The following is an 18,351-nucleotide window of genomic DNA, read 5'->3' as shown; positions in this document are numbered from 1 at the left end:
TTCTGCCAAGCTTTAGGGACCCATGTATCTCTGACTTCGGGTTATCATCCTGAGGCCAATGGTCAGGTGGAGCGGACCAACCAAAGCCTCCTTACCTTTTTGAGAGCCTTCACTTCCAACTCGCAGGATGACTGGTCATCGCTACTTCCCTGGGCAGAATATGCCCATAATTCTCTTACCTCCTCCTCCACAGGTCTCTCTCCCTTCCTCTGCTCACTAGGTTATCAACCCACTCTCATTCCTGCCAACCCTCCGGACACGGCGGTGCCGTCGGTGCGTCAATATATTTCCAAGCTGCGCAGGACCTGGAGAATGGCGAGGACAGCTCTCACCAAGTCATCCCAGCGCCAGGCCAAATTCGCAAACCGACACCGCAGACCAGCCCCCCGTTTTCGCAGAGGCCAGTTTGTTTGGCTTTCAACAAGGAACCTACCTCTACACCTGCCTTCCAAGAAGCTCGGGCCTAGGTATATCGGCCCCTTCAGGATACTCTCCCGGATCACCCCAGTTACCTTCCGTCTTGCACTTCCCCCCACCCTTAAAATCCACCCGTCTTTCCACGTCTCCCTCCTGAAACCCTTCTACCGCTCACCTCTGGCGGCTCCCCAACGTCGCCCGCCACCCCCGCGTCGCATTCGGGGGCACCAGGCATATACAGTCCACAAGATCCTCGACTCTAGATGGAACCGCGGTACCCTTCAGTATCTGGTTGACTGGGAGGGTTATGGCCCTGAAGAAAGATCCTGGGTTCCGGAGAGGGATATTTTGGACCCTGCGCTAATCGGAGACTTCCACAGGGATTATCCCGATCGGCCGTCTCGGGCGTCGGGAGCCGCCCGTGAAGGGGGGGGTACTGTCACGACAACCAGGCAGTCAAAGACAAAGCGTAAGCGAGCTAATCAGTCCCAGCAGCGGGTGATTATCAACAAACGCCGCCGCACGAGTTAAACCACCTGCGCACACTCATTGCGGTGCGCACTGTTATTTAAACCATCTGCACCTGCTTCCCACTGCTCGGTATTGAGTCTACTCCTTGAGAGCTCTACCTGGCGTTTTTCCCCGTACCTCGTTTATTCTGGTTTTTGGATTCCCCTTCTGCCTTTTCGACTTTGCACCTCGCCTCTCGACTCGGACTGTCTGCTACCGGTGAACTTCCTGGATTACGACTTGCCTTTCGCCTTTTGACTATGACCTTGCCTCTCGTTCTGGTTTGTTCGCCTGCCTCATCTATCACCCGTGCCTGCGTCTGCACAGGATCCGTGTATCTTCTCACCAGGGATTCCTAACACTGTCTGTGTGTCTCATGGAGAGCAAGCTGGGGTATGACAAATTCCTAATGCAAGAAATTGTATAGGGCTAATAAAGTGAGCTTATCTTAACTTCTACAGGTGCACTGTTGAGAGTATCCTGACTGGCTGCATACGGCCTGGCTCGGCCAGGGATCGCAAAGTACTGCAGGTGGTGAAATCAGCGCAGATTATCACCGGCTGCGTGCTACCAGACATCGAGGATGTCACGCTTTCACATAATCAGACACCTAACCTTTCTAATTCTCACAAATGCAGGCGCATTCCTCCGACCACAGTTAATCAGACACCAGACCGATCCAATTCCCGAAAACGACAGCGCACAAATTTATCATCCTATCACTTCACTGCATGGTATTATATAGTCAACTGTTTTCCTGAGCCTCATCTCTCGTTTGAGATCAAAGCAAAAACCCTTTTTTCTAGCCTGGATATCATTACAACCTGCCTACCCGACCCAGACTTCGTCTTGCTCTTTTGGGTTTGTCTAAACTCTTTTCTGTTTCTTTAGCTATCGACAGTGCCTGCTTACCCGACTCCGACTTCGTCTTGCCCTATTGAATTTGTTTGCTCCAGGCATTGGACACGACCTGCATAGGGTTCTTTGTACGTTTTCTGATGGAGGATATCTACTCTGTTAGATGCCACAAGAAATGCAGGATTGTACTCAAGGACCCCAGTCACCCATACCACAATCAGTTTTCCCTACTACGTCTGGAAAACGACACCGAAGCCTGCAAGCAGCCACCAGTAATTACCCAAACGTTTTTCTCGCCTGGGTTTTTTCGCTGCCTACTTTTTTTTTGTAAATTGTTAATGCATAATTTATTGTATTCTTCTTGTAACTTATCAAATTCTGTCCTATCTCTCCTTGGTGAGCTTGCAGAAAATGCATTTCACTGCCGACTGTATTGTCGTGCATTGACAAATGAACAATGATTCATACTGTAGAAGCACTTTAAGTCTCATGACATTTATTAAGTACGTGATTAGATGTTTGACACCCTATTAAGTTATAAATTCAATGCAAATATCCACCTGCTTTATTTTAGAACCTTCTTGCTGGCTGCAAAGATTATTCCTGTTTTTACACAACTTAAGCTCCATACTCTATCCAATAAAACACTAAATTGGACTAAATCTCATACTATAAAACATGGAAGCCAATATCATATCACTAAAATAAAAGAGGTTTTTAGAGATTAAATTGTTTGTAATTAAATAAATATATAACATGCCCAAAATACAATTCTTCTATAAATGCTCTCCTTCAACCCCCCTGTATTTGTGTTAGTCTTTCGTCTCTCAGGTGTTATGTGAACTTACACCTGGTCTTCAGAGAAGAGTCCAGACATATTTCTTCTGTCAGAATACTGTATATGCTGTAGCAGACCAGTTTGAGCTTGGACTTCTGGGAAGTCACAAAGTTAATGTCACAGTATGCCAGCAGTCAGTATCGGTGTTTGTCCTTTCCCTGTGTGTTTGTCTCCTTCCCCTAATCAAAGTCATCAAAGGCAGATGGTGGGGCAGGAGGTAGTTGACCAGAATGGAGGAGCATAATGTTAGCTCAATTTCCACAGCTAAACATGGAAGTGTTGAAACTGGTGTTGAACCAGTTTGAATCACAACTCGGGCAGAGGGGGGCAGGAGAGCAAACAAAAGGCAATCTGCATCTGCATTGTTTCTTCAAGCTTCCCCTGTAATAAGCTGCACACACCTGCCCCTGACTGAGACAGTGGCAAAACCTCACTGAGGGGAATGGGCAGACAGGAGGGGACATTAGAAGCCTGGACTTTAACAGAGCAGTGCTCTCTTCCTCCAGGGAGCTCCTCTACACAAGACGGACAGTCCACCTCACTCCCTGGTTTTCCGTGGTGTAACACTGGCCACTGCACAGACTAGGGCAATTGGACCAGTTATTCTTCCTCTTCCCTTCAGAGACTGCTGAGCATGAATGTTAGTTTTTGAATATATAGATATAATTGTGCTGCATGGAGTAATACAGACTTTCAAGTGCCTTTTTTATTAACTGGTGACCCTCTGGAATCAAAAGTTTCCCCATTGAGATACTTTTTGTGTTGTGGAAGTGGTTTTGGGGTAGTGATGAATGTTGTAGTCACTAGAAAATAAAAAGGGCACTTAAACATTAATAATATCTGTCATTGGCATGAAGATGCGCTGGTGGTTCTGGGACATAGAACCTGTGGCAAAGGAAGAAGGGTCCTAGCAGCCTTTGTAATTGCTAACTGCTCAGGGCTTATTGATCAACTGGCTGTATACAGAGGGCCAGGCGTAATGATGCATTGTGTAGTTGCACCCCGTTTCAGAGCCTCCTTCACAGTCCGAGGCCCAGTCAGACCTGTTTTGCAATCCCGCATGTCCACTCTGAACTGTGTGGTAATTAACGAGTGTCTACACAAGGCACTTTGATCAATGCGAATCTTAAGAACAAGGAAATACCAATCCGTCACCCAAACAGAGACTCATTTCTTTCACCCTGTGACACAAGGAACTAACGAGTGCCAGTCTCAATATAATCGCTGGCTTTCATTTATGTGCCAAAATAGTTTCGTTACAATACCATCGACAGCAACAACAAAAATATATGGCTGAGGAAAGGTCAACCGGTGCATGATTTGATAAGGAAATGAATCATAATGTTTGCATTTCCTGTTCATCTGAAGTACCTGTATTCAAGGGGAGGACCAGAGAACGCCTTATAATGTCAGTTTTACATGACTAAATAAACATTCTGTTGATTGCAATCTCAAGTTCTAAGAAAAGTGCAAATGTGGAATGCAGCCTTATGAAAGAATTAAACTATAATTGCATATTGTATATGTTTATTTCCTTTGTGGTTCAACACACCCATTAGGGATTTACCAAATCAAAGGTTAAGGTCTTACTAAACATCACTAGTCACACATACTTTTAACTAAGTATGCTAGTACTGGAATAAACCTATTACTTGTTCCTTTGCAGCCTACGCATGTCGACGCAGCTACCCACCTGAACAAATACTTTTAGATGTGTTTATATAATGAGAAAATGCTTTAGAATGTTTACCTATACAAATATGTTTTGAAGCATTGTAGGACCTATACACAGTTCAGTATGACAATGTGGTTGATTTCTTAATGTTTGAAAGTATTCTGAACTTTACATTGCTTATGCAACCAACTGAACTTACATCTTCTGCTGGAAACTATTGTATGGCGACACCTAGTGGCACATTTACTGTCTTATTTGAACAAAATCATAATATACACTTTTGATATTTTAACACAATAGTTAAGAAAATGTCTCCTGGAATTAGCAAGATCTTTGCAACTAACTGAAACAAAACCAGGTAATTAACTGTAGATACTGTAGATTACATGTACAAGGTACAATATATAGTAGAGCGTAAAACCATTAAAAGACTTTATAGTATGCTGAACGGCAGAATACAAAATACAAGAAAAGAAATATAGAAAACATACATATTTTGTTTACATGACTACAATTTTTTTCAAGAAATCCCTGACAAACCTCTTCTTTGTCATATGAATTAATGTAAAAACTGGTCGTAAGTTTACACAGTTGAGGAATAATTTCTGTTTTAATTACATAAACCTCATTTCCATTACAACATCTCTATTTTCATTTTCAGCCTAATCAAATCAATAGAAGGGGTCATTATGTTAATAGCCACACCACACTCAAGAAAATTCAGTTCCTGCTGCCCTTGCTACGGACAGTTTAATATTACTTCTCTTGCTTTTATGGGTTATACCAGGAACTGGGCCCTAGACTCTAATCTAACACCAGACTTGTTTTTCCAGACTGGATGCTGGAGTGAGTTGAGGAAGTCCCCAGGAGACTATCACAGTGGATGACAGTGTGGAAGAGAATCCTGGAGGGGTGTTTCTGTGTTCTTGATTCAAGGATGGCGTGTTGCGTTTTTTCTGGGGGTGAAATGACAAGGACATGACAAAGATGTGACTGTGTCATGAGTCCTCCATTGCATTTATTTTTCTTGTTAGTGGAGACTAGGTTGTTAATTTGCTTTTTTTTATCCATTGTGGATGTTTTTTGGGGGGTTTAAACTAGATGGACAAATCCTATTGTAATTGCTAGCATCTGGTAGAACAGAACTGCAGGCCCGGTATCTACTGTTCCTGTCGCGTGCTGATTTGTGGGTACTTGGGTACTTTACTGTAACCAAGAGTGAGTACTGCTGATCACTTCCCTAACGTGGGAAGGCATTCAAGTAACTGTTAATGATTTTAAATATTTCAGATTACCATGACTTCCATATTTAATTATTAAGACATTGTTGTGTTCCTTTTGTAAATAGTGAAAAGAAATGGATTCACTGCAGAGATCCAGAGAGCAGGTTTGTGTCAGTTAAATAAAAAAACACAATTTTAACTGGTCTGTACCACACTCCGCTGGCCTCTCTCTGTAAGACCATCTGTGAAAATAGTGACATGAGGTATTCTGCCTCTGTACAGTAATCTGCAGGGTCACAACACCGGAGTTACACAGTTCAGCCAAAGTTTCTGGGAGTTGATTAGACCACCTCACACCTTAATTAGTGGAAACAGGAAGTGGTTATGATTTGAAACTTCAGAACTTTCTGTTCAGAGACAGTCCTAGATTATGTGGGTTTAAGAACAGAATACTTGCACATACCAGAGGGCCATTAGGCTCATCTTCAGCAGCATAAAACACTGCTGCAGTTAACAATGTCCACAACTTCACATGAGTGAGGTTAGAAAAGCCTGTGAATGTTGTATTAGTAACTAGACAACTTTGCAAACAAGGAGCATTTCTTTATGTGGTACTTAAGGGTAAATACTGTACTGTATTCATTGTTAATAACAAATTAACTTGTACCCTGATTTTACTAATTACCATACAGTATAAACAGAACATCAATAATATTTTAAAATCATTTTACTTTACTAAAGATCTCACTGGCTTTGGAAAGTAAACCTTTTATTTGACTAGACAAATCAGCTGACAACAGTTTTACATTAGCAATGACAACCTGTCTAAGAAGCTCCTATGGTTATACTGCAGATGTACAGGAGACACAAAAGTGAAAGAAAAGACCTTTATTAAAAAGCAAACTGCATAACAGGGTGGAATCTAACAGTATGTGGTTGTGCTATGAAGTGCAAGTTTCAGGCAGGAAAGTTCTAACCACATAATTGATAACAGCCTCAGATATGAAGGCCAGCAGCTCCAGCTCACTCTGCTGGTTGTTTCAGTCTCTTGCAGGGGCGATGGAAGGACTTGAGCCTGAAGTTGACAGTCTCAAGAGATATGGTTTTGAGAAGCTGTTTAGCTGTTATTTGTGAAACAGTTTTTTGAGGAAAAAAGGACATAGGGTTCAAATGAAGTCATGCAGTATTCTTTGGTGTGTGCATTTACACTATTTCTGGGCTGAAGGAAGTGTAGAAAATAAGTGAAAACAAGAGCTAAACATAATAATTGTTTAATTCATTCTTTCTTGTAGGACAGCTGCTTAATAAAACAGTGATTTACTGAGTTTATATGCCAGACTCTGACTTGTGCAGGAGTCCTACAAGGAAGAATGAGTACAAATGAGCAAGAACTGGATTGCTGTTTCCTTGGTTTGGCTCAGGCCTCAAACCCAAGTTGACAGGACAGGGCCACCAATGAGATTACACAGGTGTAAGTGATGAACACTTGAGCATCCAAGGCGAGTGTGAATCTGTCTTTGTCACGTGTGTCCTGAAATCTATCACGTTATTCCCATTTGATCCATCAAGCCACACTTCATTTTATGTCCTGAAGACTGCATTGGTCGGTTATATATACACAGTACATGTTTCATCATTCTGCAGATCCTGTTAAATAAGCATGAGGCAAAGCATTAATTGGAGGTGTAATGTGTCCAAAAAATGTACGCATTTACCTTGAGGGCTCATGACTTAGCAAGCTACTTGCGTTGAAGCCAATAGGCAGAGTTTGCATAGGTTTAGATTTTGAGGGAGAATTTATGATCAGAGCAAAGCTATTTGGTATCAGTGTACTCACAAATGTTCTTGCAAATTACTCATCCAGAGCAAGCAGCTGAGGGACAACAGGTGGTAACATGAGTCCTGCACTCAGACTACTAAGCAAGGCACTGCTCTACTAACAGGCGATATAATGGTCACCATTCCTTCATTAACTACCTGAAACCTGGTCACACGCAAGGAACATAGAAATTATTCCTCATGGTTTACATGGTCATCTGTCCCCAGCATGGATTATAGGACTCTGTTATGCAGTAAACCAGCTGCCAACACATATGTACAAAAGATACTGTATGTAGTAAAAGGTGGATAGATGACTGGCTAAACGTCATGCAATAAATCCAAAATGATGCCCATATTAATTAATACCTCTTAGGTGTTTAACTCCAGTCTGTAATGGAAATGTTAGAAATGAGAGAAAACCATTCAGTTCATCGAGCTTGTAGGGTTTTAACTCTCCATAGTCCCAGAGACCCACAGTCTCATACACCCAGACTCTGTACTTGTACTGGGAACAACCTCCTCCAAGAATGTCACAAATTAAAGTAGCCAGGCAGCCTTAAGCTGTAGGTCTTTGTGAGGTAAAAGAAAACCAGTGTGCCTGGCCACAGCCCAAGAGAACATGGGAGAACATGCAAACCCACAGAGACATGTGTCTAACACAGAGATCAAACCCTGGAGCTATGAAGTAGTCAAGCTAAGCACCATTCTCAAAAAGCAAGAAATATCTTGATCAGGTTTTTGTAAATAGTCAAGTCTCACTTCCTCGAGGTGACATAATTTATCAATGACTCACTTGAAGCCAATGTCCTTTAGATAGAGAGGACAGCTGGCTTGATGAACTTGATCAGAAGTTTTTATTAGATTGATTAATTCACCAATTCATTGTAATTTCTTAAACTGCAAGAATTGTTAATGTTGACTGTGGGAAATATAGAACAATGGTAATAGCACTGATGGCTGTTTCTTTAATTTGACTGTTATTTTATCTTTCCTGAGCAATAACACAACAGTTGCAACAAACTAATGTTATTTAAAACATTCCCATTACATCCACTTCTTAGAGTAACATGAGGGAAGGAAATGACATTATACGACAATGAAACCACTTCATGTAAAATTATCTCACACTTCACTTACCTTTTTTTTTTTTAGAGTTGACACAGGAATTCTGGATTTGCAGCAATTTCTATGGAACACAAAATATTTAATTGCATTATGATTACTGTACTAGCAAATGGTAGCACATAACATATTGCAAATTATGAAGAACTAAAGGCAGTTTTCTTTACTTGTTATTACAAAGTGTTGAACAAATGAAATTCCAGTGTCACGCAGTTCAGATCCATGTTGGTAAGGTTTACTGACACATGTGCAGATGATCACAGCAGCAGCACTTTAGGGAGTACAGTGACAAAACAGAATGAAGAGTGGAGAAATAGCCTTTTGCAAGCACTTAACCATATACTGTATCTCTAGCAGACAACAAGCAGTTTCCCCCCTTTCATTCTGTTTTGTTGCTGTATACAGTATGTAGACCCCATTTCAGGTCAAAATCTTACATTCTATGGACCTCCTTAAAGAGGATTAATTGCAGTTATGTGGCCAGAGTCACCCAATGACAGCTTTGCCTTTGTGGGAAATTGCAAACCATGAAAAGAAAATAGATCTCTTGCAAGAACAGTATAATGATAATACTGTAAGATATTACATTTGTTACGTCACAAACTAATATGAGTTTTACATTTACAGTTTGCAGCATGCAGCAGTTTCACAGGAATGCTAATTTAAATAATTAATAAAATGTGTAAAAAAGGCTAATGATACACACCTGATTTTGCTCAGATGATTTCTCACAAAGAAGGACACTGCAAGACTAAGACCTACTAAGCTGGATAAGCTTACAGAAATGATCGTCCACGTGAGAGGGAAAGATGAGAAAGACAAACCCAGATCTAAAAGAAAATGTACTTTGTCATTGCTGCATCAACAAACATTTGGCCATTTTCTAAAAAAAAAGTTTTATTTAGTACAAGGTTGTGGCGAAGCTGGATTCTAACCTGACTAGCAATGGGTGGAAGACAGAATGGGTGGGCTACCAGTCCACCACAGGGCACACACCAGAAGTCAATTAATCTACCAGTTTGTCTTTAGAACATGGGAAGAAACCAGAGCACCCAGAGGAAACCCATGTGAACACGGGTAGAACATACCAACTCCACACAGGTAGCACAGAGGTATCGAGCGCTACACGGCAACATATTTGCTGCCCCCCCCCGCCCTAAAAAAAAGTAATTCATTTGGATATTTCAACGTTAAATTAAGTAACTAATTGTTGATTTTTTTCTTTCCTTGTGTGGAAAAGGGTAATACATTTCAGAACCTGAAAAGGTTTTGGCTATAACTCATTTTAGTTTCTTTGCAGATTTGTCTCTCAGCACCAAAAATAATAGAGTCAAAATGACTCACAGAACAAGTGACACTGATAGAAAGGTTAGGATTTGTTTCCTGTACATTTTTACTTTCTTAATCCCTTTGACAATTTCTTTGAGAATGAATTACTCCAGAATCTCACAAATGCACTTTCCAGTGTCTAATGTACAGAACAAAAACACAGACTAATGATAAATCTAATTCATATTAAACTCAAACACTGAGAAATTAAATTAAAGTGGTGAACTGAAAGACTTGAGACTTTACTGTACTTTGTAATTTGAGCCCTGTGACACTTGTGCTATTAAAAGTCATCTCACTCCTTTTTGTCAACTTCTTGTTTGCTTCTAAACTTGCAATATACAAACTAATGACAGACTAAGCAATTCTCTTCACTGTAAAGTTGTTAGTAGCATGTGACATACTTTCAAGAGGTAGTCCGAGGGTCTTATGTACATCCTCCTTCCAAACTGGGTGCTCAACTACACAGGACACACTCTGCAGGGATGTGTTGTCAGGGATGCTGGCCGAGCTCTCCACAGTGTACGTGTGATCTGGGTTCTTGGTGGTTTTCTTGGTCCAGTTCGACACTCCAATCCAGGAAATGTTGGCAGCTGGTTTACTGTTCGCTGCTGTACAAGTGGCCATCTTCTGGGTGATGTCATACACCAAATTTATCTTCGGTGGAACTTGAGGAAGAGAGGCAAGATAGCTGTCAATTCAAAACTTACTCCAGGAAATGTTCACATCTGGATATTCTGAATATATTGTAACGCTTACGGCCGACAGGCACTGTGTAAGAGCCGGCGTACCAGAGCGGGTGACGTCACCGCCCTTCCCTGTGATAGCAGGACCACAGCTACTGGGCTGTGGAGAGATCTCTCTTTGGCTCACGGGGCTAGGTCGCTACAGAGAGACGCGGAAGTCCCGGGTTCGAGCCACCTATACTTTGGGCCGACCAGATGCGGCAAAGGGCGCCCGCCTGAGCCCCCGTTGCGTTACATTGGTGTCAGAAGCGGGGCGGGATAGCCCTTCGCTGCCGTTGCGTTACAATATGTTCTAAAGATGAATATATTGTGACAGCCCACTGGGCTTGTTGTAACAAGATATTTAAAATAGGGTTTAGATCACATGGTCAAGGACAATAGACACACATATAGCTATAATAGCTGTAAGGTTAAAACCAGAGCTATTCTGTTTAGAGTGCAGGGAACAAAAAAAGACATCACAAACCAAACAAACACCAAACAAAAACCTAAGTTCCTCTATAAGCTACTGACTGAATGTTTTCAAAAACTCTTAGTTCTTTAGGTACCTTCTCAGCTCTTCTCCCTCAGGCTAGTAGCATGCACAGAGTATCTGCCTTCTGACCTCCAGATTGCAGACTCATCAAGTGAGCAACACAGAAAGTCCATATAGGAATCTCCATTTTATCTGGACTAACTGCTTTCTCACAATATCTTATACAGTCCATTTCATTCTTGTAGAAAGCTGCTTTCAAAACATAATAAATTATACTTACAATTCACTTGTGTAAGGTGAAATGAAAATTTAAAAGTTCAGTCTTTCTAACTGACCACGGGAGTTTCCAGAATCCTGTTGAGCTGTTGAACTCTGAGGGCTGTTCAACATAAATACTGTACATACCACAGTGGAACTGCCTTCAAGAAGAACAGAACTTTCTTACGCCTTGAAATGCATTTAAATATGTCAGCTAAATGTCATGTTTCAGGGTTTCCAAAGCAGGTGCAGAAAGCACTGCAGTGGAATGCGTGAGTTTTAGTTCCAGAACAATTTATCTTTGCATACTGAAATGTAATGGAGATGGTTGTAATGATGAAAAGTATGTTCATAAACAACTGGAATCTGATCTATTTTTTACAAAACCAAAACTTTCAAATCATTTCTAAGAATTCCATTCCATCATAATGTCACAGTAAAACCTAAAATTTGTGGAGACACTTTATTAAAATCCTTCGATTAAATAGATTTTTCTTACCTCTAGCAGACACGTTGATCTGTGAAGCGTGCAAGCCTCCCTGATAAACTACCTCACAGTAGTAAATCCCTTCATCCTTGTACTGAAAATGAGGGATGTGCAGATATGTTCCATTCTGTCTGTTTTGTATCCTTTTTCCATCATTACAGGAATTAACTTCTGGCTCAATGGTACGCTTTGCTATATTACACTCCTCTTTCCCTCCTTTCTTTTTCTTCCAGACAACAAATATCGTGTTGTTCCAGGTCTGGTTTGTGCACATCAGATCAACACTCCTGTCCAGTTCAACAATCTCACTTCTGTGTTCTGTGTAAATAAAATGGAATTAATAACACATGACTTCGGCTACCATGGTGGCACAGTGGTTAGCTTTGCTGCCTCTCAACACTGGGGCACTTGGAAGAGTGAACTGGGGTGCCAACTTTGTGGATTTTGAATGTTTTCCTCCTGGTGCGCTGGTCTCCTCCCACAGTCCAAAGACATACAGTACTAGTACAGTAGATTAATTGGCTTTTGGGAATATTGGCCCTGGTGTGTTGCATGTGTGTGTGTGTGCCCGGAATGGACCGGTGTTCACTGTTCATGTGGGGTGTGTCCTTCCTTAGTAAAAACAAATTTGTGCTTAAAACACTAAATTAGAAAGACGAAAAAATGTATTTGTCTCAGTGTTTTGACTAAAAGGCAACAAGTGTTTTGTAGTATTCAATTATAATTATTTGATTTTCAGTAATTATCATATTACTAACATCAACGAAAAGTTGACAAATTATCAATATGAGAAAATATAATAGTTATTGGCAATGGTCACAGTATTAAAAGTAACAGAGTGAAGGCTGCCTGATAAATAGCTACTTTCAAGACATATGATGGTTGTGTTTAGATTTCATTTTATTCTTGGGATGACATTTGTAATATATTTACACAGAACAAATAATATTTTTTCATAATTGTTACAAAAAACTTCTGTAACTTCTGCTCCTTAATGTTGCACTGCTTTAATCTCCTTGCCTTTTTATTAAGCAATTAGTGGTGTCTTGTCCATGTCTTTTCTCTTTTTTGTATTACAGATTCATCTTTCTTCAAGTTTTCTGTACAAAGTGAGACTCAATCTGCAGTCTTTTAGACCATTCTTCATTATTACACTGCTGTCTTGCTTTTATTCATACTAGTCAGCTTGGTAACTCACATTAAAAATCTTCTCTTAGCCAGATGATCCACTGACTTGTGACGTCTGTGTACTGCAGATACTGACAAACCATCAGACGTTTGAACAACAAATTTCTTGGATGGATTTTCCTGCTTCTTTCTTCCTATTTACAATTTCTGTGTATTTCCACGGGATCCCTGGACTGTCAGAAATGTGTTTAAGCTTACTGGCATCTCTGTTTGGCCACTGTAATTAGCATCATGATGAGTGGTCTTAGCACTTTTTCATGCATTGATTTATTGTGGGAATCAGGAGACCAACCTTTCTCAGAATGAGAAGGTCACTCTGTTTGGGTACAATGGGACCTGGACATCACCAGAGCTCACTGGCCAATCTCAGCTGTCCAATCGCTGCAAGGCATGCTGGGAGGCAAGGCTGTAGGTTGTGCTGGAGTAGTTTTGTCAGAGGAGTTAATATATTTTTGTAGTGGAATTTGCATATACAGTAATATGTAAAAACAAAAAAGTGACATTATGTAAAACTGTAAACTTCTTATCAACCAGCAGGGAAATTATCTCTCCTTGTTGTATTTTGTTCTTTGCATTTGTTCTTGTTTGCCATTACTGTGCATCTCATGCACTCATAATATTCATATTCTGGACTTTAGCTGCACCATTACATTACTGTTATTTCAATTAGTGCAGCACTAACATAAAGCTTAACATGAAGTACAGTGCTCTCCAAAAGTATTGAAAGAATGAATGTTAAACTGGAACCTACACAATGAATACTATACTCTTCTAGTTTTGAATCAATTCACTTCTATCCTCTTGGGCTGATTAAATAAATTAACTGCATTGAACTGTTTTTTTGAAAGAGCACATATATTAGGGCAATTGGCTGATAGATGTCTTTTGATGGACCGGTGTTCATTGTTGGGTTGTTAACCTTTTTTTTTAAATCTTTTTTATTCTTTGACTTCAGTGTTTCATGTCCAAAGTCAAAGTGAAAATACAAAAAATGAAAAATTTGAAATGTCCTGCAGCTTTTGCAATTGATGACAGGAAAATTGTCAATAGCTGTAAGGGAAAAACTTCTCAAACTGTCGTATGTGGAGCGCCCCCAGGTGGTACACCAAATTCCCCTGGAAATTTGTTGTGTGCACTGAATAATTGGGAATTAAAAATTGAATAATTAAAAATGGTATACATTTTTAATATGTAGTCTACTTAATTGGTTTCAGAAAGCTTGAGACGGGTTTTCATATTTTCATATTTTCTGTTTTAATAAAATTAGTTTGTGTCAAATACGTTACCTTGGTTTTATTCCCTGTCCCTGTTCTGGATCCTATTCCAGATTTTAACCTTGTTTGTATCGTCTTGGATGGATCCCCCTGTTTTGGACTTTGAACTGCGCCCCGGATTCCCCCTTTGGACTGTCTGAATTTGTTTGCACTTACCACACCCCTCAAGCACTGGATCACTGTCGTCACACCCCACTGTCTGTCTACCCATCTTATGCCGCTATACCTTCCCCTGATGTCCTTCTCCACTTTCTTACTTACGTCCTGAACTACGCTTCATGGGAGCCTGGACTGGCTCCCGTTACAGTTAGGGTGTGGAGAAAAAAAGGAACTGCAGATGCCCCAAAAAAACACTGGAGGAGTTTGGAGGTAATGGAGGAGGTAATGTAATGCATAGCTCACTTAAGTTCATTAGGAAAATATATTAGAAATAGTATACTGTCCAGATCCATCTCCAGATTTAAATTTAATTGAGTAGTATATTACAGGCTGAAGAGAAAACTGAAGGCAAAACATGCCAAGATCAGATAAGAAGTCAAAATATCTGCAATGACTTTTACATTCTGAAATGTATTTAAAGTGAAAGTGTTCTAGTTGTTATGGTCACTGTGTTGAACAGCAAGTTTGATTTTGTTGTGATATGGTCACAAGTATGCCTGGAATTGCCAATAATAAAATAAATATTGTACTTATTTATATTGCTTTATATTGATGTAATAATCACAAATACAAATTGCTATGTTTGGTTGGCAATGTAAATGCAAATTGTCAGTGTAAATGTAATGTGACTGTTTTCTTTCTCATTAAAACAGTCCCTATTTTTTAAATCTGAAATTACTTCATTTAGTTTCTGTTGTCATGAATTACCTTATATCATATTCTACTTTCCCATTAAAATAAATTTATAAACATAACCTTTTTTTCTTTTGAGGGGCAAATTCATTACATTGTACTGTATATGACTGATACTGCAAATAAAAGCATGTGAATGGAATGAAAGATTACCCATTACTCCCAATGGTTTAGTTGATGTTATGGGTGTTGACTGTAGCTTTTCTTCAGTGACATTAGCAGCATTGCCTACAAGGGAAATCAGTATTAGTCAAAGTTGATCAAGTGGACGTCTTCAGAATCAAGAGTGAAACATGAACCAGGGGACACCAGTGAAAACTGTTTGGAAGTGTATTTAAAACTCACAACTGGAAGGGAAATGTATGCATTTGTTTTAAAATGGTTAATACATAAAAACAGAGGGTGTAGATGAGGGATGAAGGTTCAAATTGTGGTGATGTAAATAGTGGAGTACCACACAGATATTTACTAGGACCTCTGCTGTTTCCCTAATTTATATTTCTGTTATAGATTCTGGTGTAGTTATTTAACTAGTAATTTTATCAGATGATACCTGACCTGACCTGACCTGTCTCACAATGATAATTAAATACAGTAGCAAGCACTGTATAAGCTGCAAATGAAAATCCAAAACATTTAGCTAAAATTCAAGACTGGTCAAACACCTGACAGATTATTTTTTATGTAGAAAAATGCAAGTTTTTCAATGAGTTTTGCAAGTACAAAAAACAATAAATACAAAGTGGGAAGCTTTGAGCTAAATGAAGCTACTTTTGAAAAACAAAAAGACACTTCAGGGTTTATGTTGACACATCATTTCCATTTCCCAGACAATATGGGGAAGCAATAAAAGGCAAACAAACTGTTAGTTAACATACTATTTGGCCAATAGTATGTAATTCAAATTAAGGGATACCGTGTTACAATTGTACAATGCACTAGACAGGCCTCATTTAGAATTTGCTATATTTTTAATATTCTAGAGTTTTAGAATGTTAATTTTTTGGTTACCAGGTTACAATAAAGATGATGGTGCTCTGGAATCAGTCCAGTAAAGAGCAAACAATTGTATTAAGGGCCTTTAAGGGATATCCTACACTGACTTTCTGAAATAACTGTCTCAAACAGAGGAAACTATGAGGGGAAGTCATACAAGTTTTCAAAATCATCAAAGTCACTGAAAAAGTCAAAACATTGGACTTTACACAAAGGGTTGAGGGGAGGGTAGAGCAAGTTGCCCAGGCATATTGTAAAGCTGATACCCTCTGCTTCTGGATGAGTTCCTCAGATCAATTAACTTCTCACTACCAAATGGGCTAGATGGGTCAAATGGTCCCCTCTGGTTTGTGACCATTCCTCTAAAATGTCATTGTGAAGAATCAGGAAATTTTATGGGACACTGAGCTTTGATATACATATTGATTTACTGAGATGTTTCATGCACCTCAAATACTTAAAATATACTAAATCAAAAATGTTTTGTTAATGAGAATCCAACATAAAATAACAAAATACTTGACAGTAACATTTTAAATCCAGTCTGAAAATCACAAGTCTTTAATGCTCTGTTAAAACTCAAAGGAACTCAAAAAGTACCTGAGAATTCAATATACATCTTAGATACACCTGGGATATTGAGAAAGACATGGGCTTACCATGAATCACCACACTCAGAGCTGCAAAGTAGCATAAAATCTTAATTATCCAGTTCTCTGTCATGTCTTCAACAGTCCCAAGACTTTCAGTGCTCACCAAACTGTTACAAGGCAGCTGTCCGAGTCAGCCAGGCTCTCCTACATTTAGATAAACCACTGGTGATCCAGCAGAGCATTGTCTGTTCTTATCAGATACTGAGAAAATGTCTTGACACATTCATTTCCTGCTGCCTGGGCTATTTTTTCCACCATAACCACGTGGTGTGATTATCAGAGTGCACAGGCTTTACAGAACTTCTCAAGCCTACTTGCTGTATTTATATACTAGGGTAGTCACTTTTTCCAATGTCCACTTTTCATCCAAGCTCAGCAGTCAGGTTTGTTGTTACCTATATTACTGATACAGTGAAGTGCTACAGTGACGTTAATATTACTAATCAGACAATTCAATTTTAGGCACTTGTAAATGGTACATAGTAGTGGAGAATGAAGTGGCAGATCAATCAGGCACTTGTCTGTTAGTGAGGAAGACTAAATGAGGTGAACTCTTGAGAAGGGTCGAGACAGTGACTATGCGCAGGAGAGGTTTTCTGTTGGCACCCAAGACTGACTTCTAAACTAAATAGAATATAACCTACAGTTAAATCTGTCTTTCTCTAACCCGGACGCCACAAAATTATATCCCGGAGCCTATCTCCCTATTCTAAAATGCACCCACTAAGCAGGAGAGGCAGTTCTAAACTGACAAATTCTTCACTCAGGAACACCAAGTTCCCTACAAATTACAGCATAGCTACAGTAACTCTCTTTAGAAAGATTCAAATACTTTGTTTCAATTGGGTGTTTTTGGATGTTGTCGAACGAGGAACTTTTGCCTGGCACATGCTTTAAGTTCTGTCTGCTCTTGTCTCATCTCTCTCTTGCAGTCTGTATTTCCCTCATGGTCTTCTCTTTTTTCCCTCCTTTCTCTGTCTTGATCTGATCTCATATGTCTGGACTGTTGATTGACACTTAACCATTTACCCAGAACTTAAATAACTAAGGTAAACCAGAAGATTATTTTGACTGGTATATCTCACACTGAGCACAACTAAGTAAACATCTCTTGGTTTGAAGCTCTGGAAAATAGAAGTGGAAGTGGAGCAACACTAGGTTACAGTAGGTATTACCCATTGTGTCTAGACTCCTACAGACACCTCCATTTTCACTACCTTAGCCTGTAAGAATATTCAATGTGTTTTGCAAATCCCTGACCTGATCTAGAGGCAAATATTCAGCAGAAGTGTCAAATTAGAATGCTTTGGAAATCAACATTTATAAAGGTCATAAAGACATTATACAACTATGGTTTAAAGGATCCTTTTCATATCTTTGGTGAGCTGTGATAGCAAAGTTCCTAAAAAGCAGTTTGAGCGGATCGAGCAATGTGGTGTCCCAAAGTTTATGCACAAGTTAGATAACTCCTACTTTAAGACTAAAACAGATATTGGCTAAAGGGTTCTGACCATGACCTGTCTCACAATGATAATGTTCAGTATCACAAATGTAATATTTCATTTAAATGTAAAGTTCCAACCTTTACAATTATTCATATTTGTTATATAGTTGAAACTTCTTGCGTGA

At 39.6% G+C, this 18,351-nt stretch overlaps 1 protein-coding gene across 2 annotated transcripts; it reads right to left on the bottom strand.

Moving 5' to 3' along the window:
• Positions 1 to 2,122: 2,122 nt before the first annotated feature.
• LOC107079414 (cell surface glycoprotein CD200 receptor 2-like) lies at positions 2,123 to 16,913 on the bottom strand. 2 transcript variants are annotated; one of them, XM_015363518.2, is made up of 7 exons: positions 16,729 to 16,913; positions 15,227 to 15,301; positions 11,772 to 12,077; positions 10,198 to 10,461; positions 9,171 to 9,294; positions 8,480 to 8,528; positions 2,123 to 5,254 (listed from the first exon to the last, which is right to left on the bottom strand). In XM_015363518.2, exons 1-7 carry the CDS (start codon positions 16,790 to 16,792, stop codon positions 5,108 to 5,110), a joined length of 1,029 nt encoding a protein of 342 aa, XP_015219004.2. In that variant the 5' UTR covers positions 16,793 to 16,913; the 3' UTR covers positions 2,123 to 5,107. The 2 variants fall into 2 exon arrangements, with proteins under 2 accessions (XP_015219004.2, XP_015219005.2); XM_015363519.2 differs by lacking the exon at positions 2,123 to 5,254 and adding an exon at positions 6,395 to 7,168.
• Between the last annotated feature and the right edge of the window lie 1,438 nt (positions 16,914 to 18,351).

The sequence above is a fragment of the Lepisosteus oculatus genome, chromosome 15 (assembly GCF_040954835.1).
Source record: "Lepisosteus oculatus isolate fLepOcu1 chromosome 15, fLepOcu1.hap2, whole genome shotgun sequence".
NCBI classification, from domain to species: domain Eukaryota; kingdom Metazoa; phylum Chordata; class Actinopteri; order Semionotiformes; family Lepisosteidae; genus Lepisosteus; species Lepisosteus oculatus.
This window is presented reverse-complemented; position numbering and strand designations above follow the sequence as displayed.

Coding starts and splice junctions, on each gene's coding strand:
- LOC107079414 (XM_015363518.2), bottom strand. CDS start 16,792: ATGACAGAGAACTGGATAATTAAGATTTTATGCTACTTTGCAGCTCTG. Junction 12,078..15,226: donor TAAACCATTGGGAGTAATGG/GTAATCTTTCAT, acceptor TTATTTACACAG/AACACAGAAGTGAGATTGTT. Junction 9,295..10,197: donor CCTCGGACTACCTCTTGAAA/GTATGTCACATG, acceptor ATTTTCTTTTAG/ATCTGGGTTTGTCTTTCTCA.